We start from the raw sequence: 18,499 nt of genomic DNA, 5'->3' as shown, positions 1-18,499 counted from the left end.
GCTCTCCTAAAATAGTTGACTAAGAGTGATCAACATCTATTTGGATTTCTAGTACAGCCCACGTCATATTTAACTAATCAATCTCAAGTTACACATAGCGGCCAGAATTGTTCATTCCAATACCAGCACATTGCACCTTTAACATTTTCCATAAAAACACAAACATTTAAAAAATCCTGCTCCTTGGAGGTTCTTAAACTGCAAGAATGAAATGATGCTTACAAGCAACAATTCATACTCAAAATATATTTTTATTACTTATTAAAAGAGAGGTTTGGTGTTCTTTTACATCACAATATAGAATATATTCAATCATAAAAGCATTCAAGGACATCTTCGTATTTAGATTTGAACCTCGTGCACATTGACGGACTTAATTCTGTTTGAATTAGGCAAAATTTAAAACAGCAATATAATCATTTAAAATGGTTAAAGAACATCAAATCTGTAAGTAAAATGTTTTTACAGTTAATGCAGTGAAACACAAAATCTGCAAGTGCAGTGATAGTAGTAAAAACACAAATGCTGGAGGAACCAGCAGTGACCATACACCTTTCCTCTTCTGCCCTACTATCCACGTCCAATTATCCTAAACAATGAAGACTTTGCTTCCTGAACACTTTTGGGTATATTTTATGAATTTTGGGCACGAAAATCACTTAAAATTTTCCTATCATGTACCTTTTTTCAAAAAAAGATACAATCTCTTTTTGTGATTTCCTGACCTATTTTCAATCTACTTCAAGCATTTAAAACCAGGAAGTGCATCTCATCAATGAAAGTTATTTTTGTGCATTCGCTCTTGGGCTTCTTCCCTGCTGATCTTAGTGCAGTCAGTGACGAACATGGCGGAAGGTTTCGCCAGGATATGTGACCATGGAAAAGTGGTATCAGGGCAACTGGAATCCATCAATGCTGGCCGATTACTGTTGGACACTGACAGGAGAGGCATCAGATGTGGAGTTCAAACAAAAAATCAGCAGTAAAACATGTTCAGGTCAGTTGAACTGACCTGAAAAGCAACGTGTCAGCATCATTATGCGATTAAAACATGCCAAATTCAGTAAAAGTTAATTTAATGTTTCTCCTAATTTCTATCATTGGTTTCAGCTTGAAGTTGTCTATCATAATCCCCAATTTCTTTACCCACCCCCCCCCCCCCCCAGGAAGCAAATCTTTTGAAAAAAATTGGTTTTCCAGTGTTATCATCTTTGTCTGTTGGTCTCCCAGGCTTTTAATTCAGACACCTGCCTACTTTTTGCTCATACTTTGAAAAAGGGCGCAGGCCTGAAACGTTGATTATATATCTTTACCTCCTATGGACTCTGCCGAGTTCCTCCAACATTTTTGAGTTTTCGTACAGTTAAGACACCCTCTTAACCCGGAGAATGATATTTATGTTCTTACTTTAAGCTATTAAAAGCAGACAACAAACAAATAATTCAAACTTCAGTATTAAAAGAACAAACATCAGCCATCTCTGATTCTGGGCTCAATAAAATTCACCCAAAACTGAAAAAGTATGGACCACAGGCAAGTGATCAGAAATCTTACTCAAGGTTAGGCAACATTTGCATTCAAATTTTACTCTTCTTAATATCAGGTGTGAGTGGTACAAGTTTAAACACGATCAGTCAAAACACTGCAAATTTGCAAGTGAATGAAAAAGCAAATCTCTTACCTTCAGCTGACCCCAAGAACCTGCTGTCATGTTAGTTCAGATAAAATTACACATCTGTTTGAATGATTTCAAAATGCCTCATGAACATCAGAACATGAGCTTGTATTTTCCTCATCACTCCCCTCTCACCCAAATATTAGGTAATATCTTAAATCAAATGCTTTGTTCTCCATTTTTTCCCCCTCTTTGTGCACAATTTTGTGTCTTTTTATATTTAAAAAAAACAAGCCTGGTCACTTCTCGTTCAGTAAATGAGATATCATGTTCAAAGTAAACTTTTGGAAAGTTGACAAACTATTTAATGAAGAATTTCTCTTTTTACCCTCAGGTTTTCATCAATTCACATACACTTAAGTAGCTTGCCAAAACAGAAATAAGATTTTGTTTCCCTCCCCTCCCCCACCCCATGATTATTAAACAGGTTTTGCTATTACAAAATAATGGATTTTGAAACAGTGCAAGAGTTAGGAATCATCTGGATGGCAATGCCAAGTGATCGTTTCTAAATGAACTTGTTCTACCAGAATATTTCTTCATGAACAAAGGAGATATGAAGGAAAGAATCTAATGCAAAGCTATTAAATAACAGGTCAGACTAGATTTCAATTACAGGGTACCTAATGTTTAGATTAGGTCTTCACTTTGCAAACTGTCATTGGGAATAAAATATAGTTTACCATCAACATGAATGAAATTATTTGAAACAGTAATCCAAGCCTCTGAGATATTTTCAGAAGTAATTTCAATGAAAAACTAGTTCTTCCGACTAACATTGCAGTACAAGTAATGTTTAAATTTAGAGGTATGGGACAGTAACAGGCCCTTTTGGTTCAAAAATCTGCTCGCCCAAGTGCACCCATGTGACCAACTAACCTACAAATCCTGTACATCTTTGGAACGTGGAAGGAAATTGGAGGCCCTAGAAGAAACTCACGTGGACACGAGGAGAATGGACAAACAGTGTTGATTCTTAACGGGTCACTGGCATAGTAATAATGTCATGCTAACTGCTACACTAGGGCTGCAATATGAAAATGACTAATAGTAAATTTCAAATCTTTCCATTAATAAATGAAATCTCCAGGAATATTTTCTTTATTAGCAGATTAAATTATGGAGACTGGTAGAATGGTATTTTGAGAAAAAGTATACATATTAGCCAATAGTTGATGTATTGCGAGCCAACCATCTTCAGGGTCACACAAATAATTTTATTCTACAAGTAAAAAGGACCTGTTAAGATGCAGCGTCAACATTTAATATCTTTAGAACACCTTGATCTTGCAGCAGCATTTTACAGGCGTTTGAAGCTCCCAAGGAACACTCCACAATTTGGACAGTTGTGATCCACATCCTGAAGGCTATCAACGCAAAATGGGATCAGACAGCAGCCTAATACACACCTGTCAACGGAAGAAAGGTTAAACAATTAGAGTTTATCCTCCCAAAAAATTGGTCACATTATCCAAGCAACTTCTTGTGGGGGTGCGGGGGGGGGGGGGGGGGGAAGAGAAGTTGGCATATGGAAACAGACCTTCAAGGAGATGGCTGGCTGTATAATGTTTCACTTGAAATAAGGGAAATAAAAAGGAACTCTGATGACCTGAAAAAAAAGAGGTGATCATCTGGAAACCCTGATGGGGTAAGTTTCTTCAACAAGCTGCAGAAGTGGCTGATTGAAAGGAATCGGTAGTGGATGTCCAACGAGCAACACCTCTCTCTCTGAAAACTGACAAGAACCTTCCTGAACGGTAACTATTTACCTTTCAAGCGCCAAAGCCTATTGAACTTTATAAATGTTAAATTCTGTGCACAGTATAAGAATTGCCTGATACCGGTGAACCTGGAGGAGTGAGAAGTGGACTGTGAATCAAAGAATTTTTCTGAACTTACACACACATTACATACATTTGCACTTAGAATTAGAAGGGGGTTAAGTTAATAGTAATAAGTTAAAGATTGATCCTGTTTTCATGCTTAAAGATAATTAAAAGCCACTTTTGTTTAAGTAACTTTTGTCTTGGTGAATTTCTGTTGCTGCTGGGTTTTGGGGTCCTCTGGGTCCGTAACAATATTGCATTTCTTCTGAATATACTACAATGGAACAAACCAAATCCATCAAGATTATTTCATTCAGTTACAAAAGAATTTTGGAACAATTGTTTTCATAAATTTGTTATGGCAACTTGGCTCAGTTGGCAGCATTTCACATTGAATGATGAGGTTATGGGTTATGCTTCACTCAACATGACTGGACAACCCAACAAGGTAGCATAGCCAGAAGAACCACTACCTCCTGGCTTCAATGAGTCAGGATGACTTCCCTCCAGGTGGACTCATTCCCAAAGACATGTAGGTTAATCAGGACTGTAAATTTCTCCTAACGAGTATAGGTATGGTAGAATCGGTGGGGGGGGGGGGGGGTGGGGGGGAAGCCATTCGATTAATCAAACCCCTGCTTTGACCACCCTCAATGACTGAATATTTAGAGCATCAAGGTGAACAATTTCAAAAGGATTTGTAACCCTTACAAGGAGATTTCTCCTCAGTTCTAAACTGTTCACCATACAACACACACTCTCACCTTGAACAATTCAATGAAACAACAGATATTGAAGAGTACTTTTGGAAAAGACAGAAGTGGCCAGTGGGAACAAGATTTCATGGAAGAACAATAGCATAGAAACAGGCCCTTTGGCCCATCTAGTCTGGGGCAACCTATTATTTTGCCAACTCCCATTGACCTCTACCTAGATCCTAGCCCTCAATACCCCTTCCATTCATGTACCCATCAATTTTTTCTTAAATATTAAAATCAAGCCCGCATTTACTTCAGCTGGCAGCTCATTCCACACTCCCTGTGTGAAGAAGTTCTCCAGTTTCCCTTCATCCTTGACCTACGTCCTCTTGTTCTCACCTCACATAACCTGACGTTATCTATACCTCTCATAATTTTGTACATCTCTATCAAATCTCAATCTCCAATGCTCCCAGGAATAAAGTTCTAACCCATTTAACTCAGTTCCTCAAGTTCTAGCAATTCTCATCTGAACTCTGTTAATCTTATTGATATCTTTCTTGTCGTTCGGTGACACACAAGACTCCACATTTGACCTCACCAAGTAGACATACAATCCCTTCCCTTTTCAAAATTTGAAAGGGATCCCCTTCTTCTCCCTGTTATGCTCTTCCATCTCTACCAACTACTCTTGTCTTTCAGCATAAAGTTGCAACACCTGTTCTTTCACCTCTTACCTTCCCACTACCCAAGAACCCAGTCTTTCTAGGTGAAGTAATGATTGACTTGCATTTCTTCCAGCCTGATGTACAGCATTTAGTCTTGGTTGAATGGTGCACCAATAACATCCTTGCATTCAATGCCACCAAAACTAAGGAGTAGATTGTTGACTACAGGAAAAGAAACCCAAAGGTATGCAATCCATTCATTACTGGGGAATCAAAGGTACAAAACTTTATTTATTCGTTCAAAATACAGATAGTAAATAACATATACAACAATGAACCAGAAACATGAATGTTATATTTTATAGAAAAAAAAGAAAAGAAAAGAACCCCCCCCCTCTCCTTCAGCCAGCTCTCCTAAGGAGAGCCATAAAGAAAGGAAACAAAAATATTAAGGAAAAATTAAACATACACATTAAGATCTAATCAACGTAAATCAAAATGTAAATATTCTGAGTATACCAACCACATTAATAAAAAACTATAATATCACGTGAAACATATGTAATTTTTCCATTATTAAACAATATTTCATCTCATTATGCCATCTATTAATATCAATCATATTTGTATCTTTCCATGTACTAGCAATACATTTTTTCACTACAAATAATGCTAAATATACAAAAGCAAGTTGAAATTTATCTAATCCCAAATGTTTCAGAGGTTACAAACTGCCCAATAAAGATACTATCGGATCTAAAGGTATTTTAATCTTATACAGGTATTCTAAAAACAACTGAATTTTCTTCCAAAAAGATTATTATATATACATGACCAGACAGCATGAAAAAAAGTTCCAACAGAATTACCATATCTAAAACACAAATCTGATTCACGAAAACCATACTTTTTTAGTTTTTCAGGCATTAAGTATAATTAATATAAAAAATTATTGTTAATCATTGCATAGCGTGCATTTATCAGTTTAATTACACTATCATAACAAATATCTAACCAATCATCTTTGGAAAAAATAAATCCAATATCCACTTCCCATTTACCTTTGGATTTATCCCAACCCTTTTTATCCATACCATCCTGTAATATTTAATACATAAATGAAATATAACCCTTCTCTGATACCTTCATAAGAAAAGTCTCAAATTTAGTCATTTCAGGTAAAATCATATCTCTACCAAACACATGTTTTACCAAAGACTGAATTTAATAATAAAGAAACAAAGAATTCTTATCAATAGCATAGCTGTCCCTCATCTTTATGCTTAAACGGACTGTTTAAACTTCAAACATTAAAAGTAGCAAACCTCAACTTTGACATATCTACTAGTAGTACTAAAGACCAATAGTATCTTTATATGAAAACTCAAATCAATGTATATAGGTCCTCCAGTAGGAGGAAAAAAATCACAAATTAAAAGCTAGATAAAATAAAAATTTAGAAAAATAAGAAAAAAAAATTAACAAACCCCCCCCCCCCCCAAAAAAAACTACCAAAAGGTAGTGATCCTTAAACAAAAGTTGGGTGTGGATCACCCACCAGTGGCTGATGACAAATAGAACCTAGAACAAATCTCTCCCTCCCCAGCTGAACAAAATATAATCTCAAAATATCATAATAACAAAAAAGTAAAATAAGAATAAGAAGATTCTTCTATTCATCCAAGAGGTTCCAAACTCAGAGATCCCATTTCAAAAGAAGTTGGACTCTTTCCATTCCCATTTTTCCCATTTCTGCCATTTCTTCCGTTTCCAGAACAACCAGATTTTTCTTTAGGAAAATAGTCCAAATAGTCTATTTTCCTCTCTAACTCCTTCTCACATTCTCGTCTTTGTCCTTTTATATCTGGCAATGAATCACCAAAAATCATTGCTTCATGATCATGCTCAAAAAACTGAGATTGATAGTCTCCATGAAACACCTTCAACACTGCCGGATAGCAAAAAGTAGACTTATAACCTATACGCCACAAAACTTCTTTAATTGGATTAAATCGATGTCGACTTTGAATGACCTCTTGACTCAATTCAGGATTTAAATAAAACTCTATTCTGAATCAATAACGGAGTTTGTCGTTTTCTCGCATTTTGCACCGCTAGTCAAAGTATTGCTTCTCTATCCAAATAATTCAAACATCGAATTATTACAGGTCTCGGTGACTGACCAAGTAAAGGTGATCTCCTTAAAGTTCTATGAGCTCTTTCCAACACCAAACCTTCAGAAAAAAATTCTTGCCCTAATACTTGTGGGATCCAGTCTTTAAAAAAACAAAGAGGGTCTTGTCCTTCCATACCTTCCGGCAAACCAACGTTTCACATTATTCCTTCTACTTTGATTCTCCAGATTGTCTATTTTCCTCTCTAACTCCTTCTCACATTCTCGCAATTCTATAACAGATTTTTCAACCTTCAACACTTTTTCTGTATTAGAAGCCACTTGCTGTTTAGATTCCAAAAAAGCAGACTGATATGTTATAAAATCTTCACAAGATGCTTCCACACGTGCTTTACTGTATTGAATTCTGAACTTATACTAACATTCATTTGAGCCAGCTCTTGCGTTATATGCTGAATGACAGCATTTAACTGCATATATTGTAGCTCAAAAAAGCTCAGCCCTGCTTTCTCTAACGTAGTGGCAGAACCAGGTAACTGCAGCTCCTGCTGCAACACAACAAATGGCATTTTAACGGTTTTACTGCGGGTCTGGACTCCCAGCGACTGCACCCCGACTTCCTCAGGGAGTCGACGCCGGGCTCCCCCCACAGCTTGTTGTTTTTCCAGAAAATCACAGATAAGATCGAAGTCTCCAGGTTGGAGTGGTGCCTGAGGCATTTCAGACAATGGAGTCGTCTTCCTGCGTGCTCCCTCCGTTAAAATCGGCAGGCTGCCAGAATCAGGATCCACTTCTTGGGAACACGCACCTTCCTCCAGAGAATGGGTAATTCCAGCGCTATCCTTCACTTGGTGAGTAGTAGAGATTTTCTTTTCAGCTCCCACAGGCAGTCTTTGTGGTTTAGGAACTAAGGAAGTTAAACCTGAAGCTGTAGCAAGTTGTTTAAGCCCCAAATCTTCAACACTTCGAAAATGTAACTTCTTCTGCACTTGAGGTTTAATCTTCTTACCATTAATGGCCATAACCGTTCCTTAATACTTTAAACTAAAATTTTAAAAGTTTAAACTTGAAAACAAGGGGTTAAAAATTGGTACTTAAAAGTCCGGCCAGAGAGGTCGAGATCCCACGAGGTGGAAAAGGTGAGCAAATTTAACTTCTAAGGAGTCATTATCTCAGAGGATTTTTCCTGGATTCAATACACCAATGGTATCATGAAGATAGCACGTCAGGATCTCTACTTCCTCAGGTGTTTGCAGAGGTTTGGTAGGATATCAGAAACCATAGCAAATTTGTGGGCGTGGCAAGATGGCGTAGGGAGCGGACGTGCATTCCCAGTCTCCCCCAGGCAGTTATATAAATACCCGTTTTAAGAATATTTCTTTTCTGTTAAAAGTCTTTGTTTTGTTTATCAATTGTTTTTAGTTTAAAATGGCAACAAAGATTAAGGAAAATAGAGTTCAAATACAGAACAAAACTACACTCTCCGACTTTGGAAGAAACTCGGCCTACTTGCCCAGACAGAACCACGGAGTCAAGGCTGGAATTTTCTTAAGAACGGAGCTCATTAATTGGACTGTCGGATAAGCTGGCCTTGGACACCCCTCTGAAAGATGGTGATGAATATTGATTTGAAATGTTTTATGAAGATAAATTGAAGACTTGAAAAAAAAATTAAAAAAAAAACTTTTATTGATTGTAAACAATGTTTAACTCAGTGTTGGGAGGGTGGAAAGGGTGCAAAATTTAATATCAAGTTTGGATTTTCAAAAAAAAGAATTTATGAATAAGATTGGTTAAATTGATGGACCGGGGTTTTATGGATATAAGAAATGATGATTTTTCGGTTTATACGTGTATTTTGTCTGCCTGGGGGGGGGGAGGGAGCGGTACTTCTGCTCCCGAAAGTCATATGCCACTTGTGGTTTATACCACACCCATTTGGGTTTTTGGGAATTAACCACCACAAGGTGGTTTCCTAAGGGGTTAGGGGAGGTGGGGGGGGGGGGGGGGTGAAAATTTGAAAATTATTTAGTATCTATTATGTAATATTATACTAAGTCAATTTGAAATGAATGTATGGAGATACTATAAATAAATTTTGAAAAAAGAAACCATAGCAAATTTCTCTAGATGTATGGTGGAAAGTGTGCTGGTCAGCTGCATCGTTGTCTGGTACTGGAACATCAATACCCCAGAGAGTAAAGCCCTACAAAAGGTAATGGACATAGCCAGGACATCACAGGCAAAACTCTCCCTACTATCAAGAACATCTACAGGAAACAATGCCATTGGAGAGCAACAGCAATTATCAAGGATTCACACCACCCAGCACATGCTCTGTTCTCGCTGCTGCCATCAGGAAAGAGCTGTAGGTACCACCAGGTTCAGGAACAGCTGCTCCCCCTCCACCGACAGACTCCTCAACAACAAATTCAATCAGAGACTTTAAGGGCTCGCACTTTGGCACTTTATTGATTTTCTTTTGTTCTCTCTGTATTGCACAGTTTACATTCTTTATCTGTTCTTTGTTTACATGTACATACTGTGTACAGTTTTGTAGCTTGACCAGTAAGTGATAATTCTGCCTGGCCTGGAGTAAAAAAAGAATCAAGGTTGCACATTCTCAGACAATAAATCGGAATTTAGTCAGCCCAATGTGGTTCCCTCCACAAGGGAGGCACCAAACAGGTTCGGTGAATGGCTTAAACTTCTGATTGTGTGCCATGCCATGAGTTCTTCACCCTATTACCATCCTGCTTGTGGCCTCCTGTGCTGTTTTGTGACCCATCGTAGACTTGAAGAACATCATCCTCTGTAAGGAAATGTTGCAGCCTTTGAACTCCATGTCAAATTCTACATTTTGAGCAATACTTTCCTTTTGAACCACAATTGGCCATTTCTAACAATTATCTGTCTGCGATTTTGGCTCATGATTTCCTTTCTCCACAAGTATCATTTGGCCTGTTGGCCATGTCCTGTCCTTCCATCATTAATCCACAAAGGATTCTGACCTGTTAACCCACTGGTGTTATATGTGAATTGTGGAGGAACACGTGGCCTCTCTGTCTGGAACATTGTGGATTGTGGAGAGTCATGTGACCTCCCTGTCTGAAACTTGGGAAGTCGCATCACCTGTCAATCAAGGTTGGACTCCGGCTGCCCATTAGTGCACATTTTACCGCTGGCTCATTTAAATGGTTCAGTGTCATCAATGGTTCGATGCCCAGCTCGGAACAGGGTAAAACATAGATGTACACTGCATTTCTTCCACTCTGCCTCATGATCCAAGTCCCAGACATCGCTCCGTGCCAGGTCACTACAGTGGACATCATTGGAAGAGTTGCAGGTCAGATGTGCACTGCACACAAGCTGAGCCATAGTTGTGTGATAGATCAGTGCTTACAGAGAGCTACATCCTCATTGGTACAGGGAATTGGGAGTGTGTCTGAAAGTCCCTATCTGTGAAGCATGTACATGAGCGTGAGCATGTAGAAGATCGGCGGCAACTGGTATCGTAGTCCAGCCTGGGTCTGATGTGTATGTCTATATAGTTGTTTAGTAGTAGTGTAATGAGGTATCGTATGACGTTCTCCCCTATGTTCAATAAAGTTACCTTGATTGCAACACATGTGTCCAGACTCATCTCTCTGTGAATTCACTGAACCTGATACTCTTCCAAACACAAATGGACTCACCTTAACAGATATTTCTTATCCAATTCATCTCTCTCCCACCAAAATCTATCTTTTTATTCCCCCATTTTCTCAAGATACAATGACTGGCCTCATTCCAGTAATGTTTTATCATGTTCTCTTTCCTCAGCTCCTACACGACTTGTTGAATGTTTCCAACATTTTGTCTTTATTTTCACAGGCTCTATATGCTTATGAAAACACACAAGTACTTGCTAGTCAAATTAAGAACCCAAAAAGCAGAAAAAAAGATGCAATGAAAGGCAACTTTTCATGTGTGGTTAGGCATTTTCACCTGCGAGCGTATGTCATAGGGTAAGAGTGACAGTGTATCACAGGGAATAATTTTCGTTCTCTAATTAAGAATGACTGAAGCACCACGTCTCAGTGTGCAGTTTTTATCCTTGAAACATCAAATACACAACAGCCAAGAACCCTGATAAACTATAAAGGCTGGTGAGTGATGGGAAATTAATGTAGCCTTTTCCAGTTGTTTATTTGGAGGGGGACGGTGGGGTGGAGGGGGACGGGGAGAGGAAATAAAGTAGTGGAACATTACCCAACAAGCCCGGCATAGTTATTGTAGCGGTTAGCGCAGCGCTATTACAGAGCCAGTGACCTTGTTTGAATCCGGCGCTGTAATTAGTTCACCCCATGATCTGCAAGGATTTTCTCCAGGTGCTCCAGTTTCCTCCCACCCTCCAAAATATATAGCGTTGTAAGTTAATTAGGTGGCATGAGTTTAAGTGGCCGCAATCTGCTTCTTCCGTGTTGGAATTTTTTTTTAATTAACCACTCACAATAAAGAGGAAATAAAACTTCCTGTGCACAAAGAACAATGTTCAGGGAAAGAACTTCATGCACAATGTCACAAAGCCCAAATCAAGTTCTCACTGCTGAACTTCAGAAGTGTTATGTGTATATTGATACTGTGGCACATGCTCAAGCCAGAATAACCCTCCCCTTCAAGGGGATTCACACAGTATCAACAGGACCTGATCAGCTGACACTATCTTCCTGCTCAGGGGAACATAAATGCACACTTTGAATGGACGTTGATATTCCTGAAGTGACCAAGTAGCACAGAAGCTACAAGCCAGTTGTATTGAAATAAGCAGGCAATGCCATCACACACTGGCTGATCAGGAATAAACTAGGCAGACCACAGTAGTTTGGACTTGGTCTCAGGCACAGTTTTTCCCTTGCAGAATTTTCATTTTAAAAATAATTTATTTAAAACGTTCCAGTACTGAACAAGGTTGACAATTTTTCAGCTCGACCCACCTGGAATTTAAGGTGTCCGTTTACATTTTATTTCAAATTGTTTCTATTTTACATTTCAGCCTTGAGCAGCAACTCATTTAATTTCTCCAGAGGGGTGGTCCGCCTTTATTTTTCAGCACTTTGTCGCATCAGGATACTTCATTTACATTTCTATTTGTGTTGATGTACACTGGAAATGCACTGATCTCTTAAATAGTTTAAAATTACAATGCAAACACAAGTGACAGGAACACTAAATATTTGAAGTCCAATTGAATTGCCTACCCAACAAAGAAGAGGCCACCACAGCTGATCCACGTTAGCAGTCCAGGTGCATACCGAATACGCGTGATCACCACCTGGCGACAGGACGGACAGGTAGTCTGTACTGGCTGAGCACCAAAGCTCTGAGATGGCTGCACGTACACCGTCTGCACCACTAACAGAAGGAGAGAGAGATTTGATCAGTGCCCAAAAGTATTTAGTAAATAGTAGAATCAGAAACAGGACAAGACCCAAGTTCCTCAAGACTGCTCCAATATTCACCACAATATAGCTTATTTTCTATCTCATTTACCTGCACGATTCCCTACATCCCTCAAAATCTAGAAAGGTAATCAATGAACATCTGGAGCTTCACCACACTTTGCGTGAAGAAATCTCATCTCAATCTTCAAAGGAATATGCTCGCCATTGTGACTGGTAATTCTATTTCACCTCAGCCAAAGAAAATCATCTCCCTGAATCCAGCTCATCAGGGCCTGCAAGATTCAACAAGACCACCTCTCATTCATTATTGCCAGATATTTACGAGAATGACATCCATGGAAGGATTTATTTTCCTCAGAGGTCTCATTCTTACAAGCCCAAAAGAATGCAGGCTTTGTCAATTCAGTCTCTGCTCATGCAGCAGACCAGTCATCCCAGGAGCAGGCCGGCAAATCCTTGTTACATTTGCTATAGTAGGCAGATTAATTTTTAAATGCAAGGACACCAAATCTATAAGCAGTCCAAAACTTCAGGCGCCATCTCAACAACCCCCTGCAATTGTACAATTGTCATGCAGAAGGACTTGGGAGTGCTTGTGCATGAATCGCAAAATGTTAGCTTGCAGGTGCAGAAGGCAATCAAGAAGACAAATGGAATACTAGCCTTCATTGCTAGAGGGAATGAATTTAAGAATAGGGACATTATGTTGCAATTGCACAAGGTACCGGTGAGGCCGCATCGGGAGTACTGCATACATTTCTTGTCTCCTTATTTGAGGAAGGGTGAACTGGGTTTGGAGGCAATGCAGAGGAGATTCACCAGATTGATTCTAGAGAGGAAGGGATTAGCATGAGGAGAGATCGAGTGACTGTACTCACTGGAATTTAGAAGAATGAGAAGGGATCTTGTAGAAACATAACATTATGAAAGGCAGAGGTAAGATAGAGGTAGGCAAGTTGTTTCCATTGGTAGGGGGCACCAGAACTAGGGGCATAGCCTCAGGATTCAGGAGGAGGAACTGGTTTTCCAAGGCTGGTGAATCTATGGAGTTCACTGCCCATTCAAGCAACAGATGTGACCTCAGCAAATATATTCAAGACAAGGTTGGATAGATTTTTACGTAGTAAGGGAATTAAGAGAATTGGGGGGAGAATGCAGGTGGGCAGAAACGAGCATCATCAGATCAGCCATGATCACATTGAATGATGGAACAAACCTGATGGGCCAAATAGCCTACTCCTATTTCTTATGTACTTATTGCAGTAAGCCCTTGCTCCACACGCTGAATTCTCTTGGAGTAAAAACCAACAAAGCACAAGATAACATCTCCCATGAGACTCCTCTATTTGGAAAAGCTCCTGGCTATGATGTTCAAGACCAACAGGTGCCATAAAATAGTTGTAAGAGGAAGAGCAAAAAAAAAATCTCATATGACCAAGCTACTCTTTTCTCCTTCCATTCTTCCAATCTCTAGGGGAACATTCTCCTTTGTCAGGGCACCATTTCTACTTATTAATTATGGCATGCAGCAAATCATGGCTGGGATTATCCATTCATAATTGGTATAACAAATACACGTGCAATATATTCACATTTAAACCCAAGCACTCACTAACTTGTTGGTCACCACCCAGGCAAATTGTGGTGAATTAATCTGGACTCCCCACCTGCTCAAACTTCTTTGGTTTGGCACGAAAAAGTCAATTCTCCACTTCCAGGTGTGATCAGCGAGGCATAGCAACGCCCCAGCAACAGACTAGGCAGGTGACAAGGCTGTGCACTGAACCATGTTTCCTATCAAAACTTAGTCTTTTTTTCCCCCAAATGTCTCATTAAAACCCCATTTGAATACAGTGAAACTAATGTTCAGGGCGGCACGGTTGGCAGCGATTGGGACTGGGGTTCAAATCCCACGCTGTCTGTAAGGAGTTTGTACGTGGGTCTACATGGGTTTTACCCGGGGACTCCAGTTTCCTCCCTTCACTACCAAGCATTGTAGGTATAATTGGGGAGCATGGACCTTTGGACCAAAAGGGCCTGTTACTGTGCTGCATGTCTAAAATGTATATAATCTCATTTTGAAATGTTAATAATTTGTCAGCCGACTCAACTGGTTTTGTTCCCATACTTCCTTCAAATTCACTTGGGCCTGTTGTCCCTTTAAATTCACTTAGCTCACTGGAAAATGTATAATGCTAGGAAGTCACATGAAAGAATTAAAACTGCTGGTGTATTAAAAGGAGTAATATTCACTAGGTCATGAAACATCTGCCAGTCACGCAGGTCGAGGGCATCAGATTAAAGTTTCACTATACTTTTTTAAAAAGTAATACTTTTAATAACTTTGTTTTCTCCCATATGCCCAGGTTTGAATTTTAATTCAAGTGCACAGAGACTCCAATCCATTGCAGCCGAACAACCACTTCACAGCTCACTGATCTTTTCGAAAATGGGATGTGCTGATCCATGGATCACAAGACCACAGCCAGCGAAAGAGGAACAAAATTGCTATGAAGTGACGTCCACCACCGACACTTACCCACAGGAGGCTGAGCAGGATACGAAGGTGCTGTAGAGTCTCCCACCACAGGCGGGCCAGGATAAGCGGCATTTGCTTGGTAGCCTGGTGCTTGCATTGAATCAGCGTAGGAAGGGGGTGCACTTGCTTTGGAGTTCATTGGTCCAGATCACCTGAAATAGACAAGATGCTCAGATAAGAATCAAAAGAAAAACCAGCTTAAATCATGAGGTGTTTTCTTGCTGGATCAGGATTATTCCATAGAAGATGGCTACCCAAAATATAGCAGGTCATTTGACCCAGCAAGTTCATGCTGGTACTCAAGGCAATTTCATTCATTTATTTCTCTTCAATCCACTCAGATCCTCCAAATCATCCAAAGAGGTAAGTTCGAGTGACTAACCCAAAGGCCAGCAGGGATTTGGAATGTGGGAGGACACTAGAGCAGCCAGAGGAACCCCATCCAATCACAGGGAGAGTATACCAAGCACCCTGTCAGGATCAAATCCAGATAATTGGAGCATCGCCTGCTTCTGTGTCATCCTACAAGTCCTGACCTATCTCTAGCGATTCAAATCAGCATAAGTGACACAGGAACTGTGTGGCCTGTAATGAGAAAAGGGCAGCCAGGTGTGGGGTTGGAAGAAGTGCAAAAAAAAATTTCCTACCAAAGTACTTCCAGACAGAACATCTTTGTTTAAAAATTGTGCAACACCCATTAATTGCAGTCACAACTGAAGACCCCACAGGGGCCTCACAACTGAAGTTTATTGGCTTATTTAGACATACAGCTCGGTAACAGGCCATTTCGGCCCATGAGTCCGTGCTACCCAATTTACATCCAATCAACCTACACCTCTGTACATTTTGAACAGTGGGAGGAAACCTGAACCCCCCAGGGAAAACCCACGCAAACGTCATATAGACAGCGCAGGATTCAAACCCTAATTCTGATCGCTGGCGCTGTAAAGGCATTGTGCTAACCACAACATCAACTTTGCCACTTCTTGCTTCAGTACACTAGACCTCCAAAACGATAAACTTGAGATGCTTTTCCTTTGCCTCTCCTTGTTCGCCGCTTGAAAAATCTTGCTTTGCCCTTTTTTAAAATTTTGGCTTTATATCAGCCAATTTTATTTTCAACATGTTGAAACTACCAACCGTGCAATTTTAACTACCAATTGCATCATAACATTTACCATAATTATTGTAAGACTGCACCACTGGGTTCTCCCTACAACCAATGCTTGAAAGTCAAATCAAACAAAGATAAACTGACACAATGAAGCAAAACGTCGTGGCATTTGTACCCTCGTGGGAATGGTGCAGAACAGAAATCATTCAACACCAGATGAGTGATCACATATTAAATTAATTTGCTCTGCAAACCCGTAAGAGGAGAAGAAAGAGTATCTCTATCATATTTTTATTTTTGATTTGTTTGACTCAGCTATACCATCTTATATTTGGAAGGGTAAGCGTCCTCATCTAAATAAAGTTCGTTTACAAAAATCAAGAAGGAATGGAGGCATGGCGCTACCTAACTTTAAGTTTTATTATTGGGCATTCAATATGCATAACCTCACACTTTGGTTATATTTTCATAACTGAGTCGATTGTCCATCATTGCTCAACTTTGCTTAAAAAATTGCTATTCCAGTGCTTCTTGGATCCTCACTCCCTTTTTCTTTAGATATGTCAATTGACACTCCAGTTGTCAGATACTCTGTGAGAGTATGGGTTCAGTTCAGGAAATATTTTGGATTTCATGATTTTTTTTTTCTTTCAAGCCCAATTTTATTCAATCTCCCTTTCCAACCGGCTTTGCAAGGTTCTGCTTTTCAAATTTGACACAATAAGGGTATTGAACATTTGAGAGATTTTTTTGGATGATAGCTTTGCATCATTTCACCAACTCTCTGAGAAGTACAATTTAACAAATACTCATTTTTTTAAATAAAAAAGATATTTGCAAATCAGGCATTTCCTTCAATCTCAAATGCCAGGTTTTCCTCGGGTACCAGATGTGAATGTCGTGGATAAGTTTTATAGTTTACAACCTTTGTGTAAAGGTTTAATATCCTTTATTTATAATGAAATGGCTGACCTAAGGTATGTCCCGATACTTAAAATAAAAATGCTTGGGAACAGGATTTAAATTTGTTCATATTGGAAGAGATTTGGGATTCAATTTTTAGGTTAGTCACTTCTACATTGTTATAGGCCCGTCATTGTTTATTACAATTTAAAGTTGTACACAGGGCCCATATTTCCAAAGCCAAATTATATTGTATCTATCCAGAGGTAAATACATGGTGTGATAAATGCAAGAGTGATGAGGCTTCTCTAATTCACATGTTTTGGTCCTGTCATAGTCTTGAAAATTACTGGAAGGAGGTTTTCCAAACTTAATCTTTAATATCTTAATCTTAAGTTAGAACCGAATCCTTTGGTAGCGCTTTCTGGTATAACGGGAAATAATGATGTTTTTCTGACTCCAAATAAATATTGCATCTTGCCTTTTACTTCTCTTTTGGCCAGACATGCTAGACTACTCAGGTAGAAGGACGCCGACCTGCCTGCTCATGCTCAGTGGCTGAAAAGGTGTTTTGTTTAAGTTTAGAAAAGATTCAATGTTCAATTAATAACTCTCGCATAAGACTCCAAGGTGAAAGTTGTGACCAACAGGCAGATTTCTTCAGCCTTCCCACTCACAAGATCAAGCAGAGAGGGATGCCTCCAGCTCTGTTCGTACTGGCAATAGAACCGTTGGCTGAGGTCATTCGTCAGAATCCAGACGTTAAAGGATTTCAAGTAGGCCAGGAGGAACACAAGATCAGTTTATTTGCTGATGACATATTGGAATATTTGACAGACCCAGTAAAATTGTTGCCCAAGTCTACTTTGGGAGACGATGGTGAGGTCTCCAGGTACAAAATAAATTGGGATAAATAAAATAAATTGGCACTCACAGGAGGGGACTATACCTAATCCAAAATAAGTTATCTAAAGTGGCCTCAAAACGGAATTAAGTACCTAGGGGTTAAAATTGATAATTACTTGAATCACATATTCAAGTTAAACTATACCCCCTTGCTTGGAAAAATCAGGGAGAACTTAAGTAGATGGATGTCCCTGCCAATAATACTGGTGGGCTGGGTCAGCTGTGTAAAAATGAATGTGTTACCAAGACTTCAATATCTCTTTCAGACATTGCCCATGCTTTTTTTTTCAAGCCTTGCTCTCACGATTAAGAACATTCCTATGGAATGGTAAGGTGGTCAGGGTCTCTATGGAGAAATTAACCTGAGACTATAGTCTGGGCAGATTATGGTTGCCAGACTTTAAAAAATACCATTGGGCAGCCCAGTCCAGGCACATTTCCTCACTCTTTGAGAGGGGAGAAGTACTGTCTTGGGTACAAATCGGACTGCACTTGGTGGGCGAGAGGGTAGCAGAGGACTTTATTTATCTGGGAAAACAGACAGCCCCATTTTAAGACAACATTCATATTTGGAGGGATATTAACCCATATT

The 18,499-nt window shown here is 39.4% G+C and overlaps 1 protein-coding gene across 4 annotated transcripts in view; it reads right to left on the bottom strand.

Moving 5' to 3' along the window:
* Positions 1-231: 231 nt before the first annotated feature.
* LOC138747007 (lipopolysaccharide-induced tumor necrosis factor-alpha factor homolog) overlaps positions 232-18,499 on the bottom strand; it is a 46,426-nt gene continuing 28,158 nt past the window's right edge. For 3 of the 4 annotated variants that reach the window (XM_069905837.1, XM_069905835.1, XM_069905836.1), the window contains exons 2-4: positions 14,985-15,136; positions 12,242-12,395; positions 232-3,084 (exon numbers count right to left, since the gene is read on the bottom strand). In XM_069905837.1, coding sequence (XP_069761938.1) covers positions 2,976-3,084; positions 12,242-12,395; positions 14,985-15,123 — 402 coding nt within the window. In that variant the 5' untranslated portion in view covers positions 15,124-15,136 and the 3' untranslated portion in view covers positions 232-2,975. Of the gene's footprint in view, positions 3,085-12,241; positions 12,396-14,984; positions 15,137-15,947; positions 15,973-18,499 lie in introns of those variants that run through there. The other variant, XM_069905838.1, reaches the window with a different exon arrangement.

This window comes from Narcine bancroftii, chromosome 12 (genome assembly GCF_036971445.1).
Source record: "Narcine bancroftii isolate sNarBan1 chromosome 12, sNarBan1.hap1, whole genome shotgun sequence".
In the NCBI taxonomy this organism is placed as follows: domain Eukaryota; kingdom Metazoa; phylum Chordata; class Chondrichthyes; order Torpediniformes; family Narcinidae; genus Narcine; species Narcine bancroftii.
Note: the sequence above shows the minus strand (reverse complement) of the source record. Positions and strands in the feature narration are given on the sequence as shown.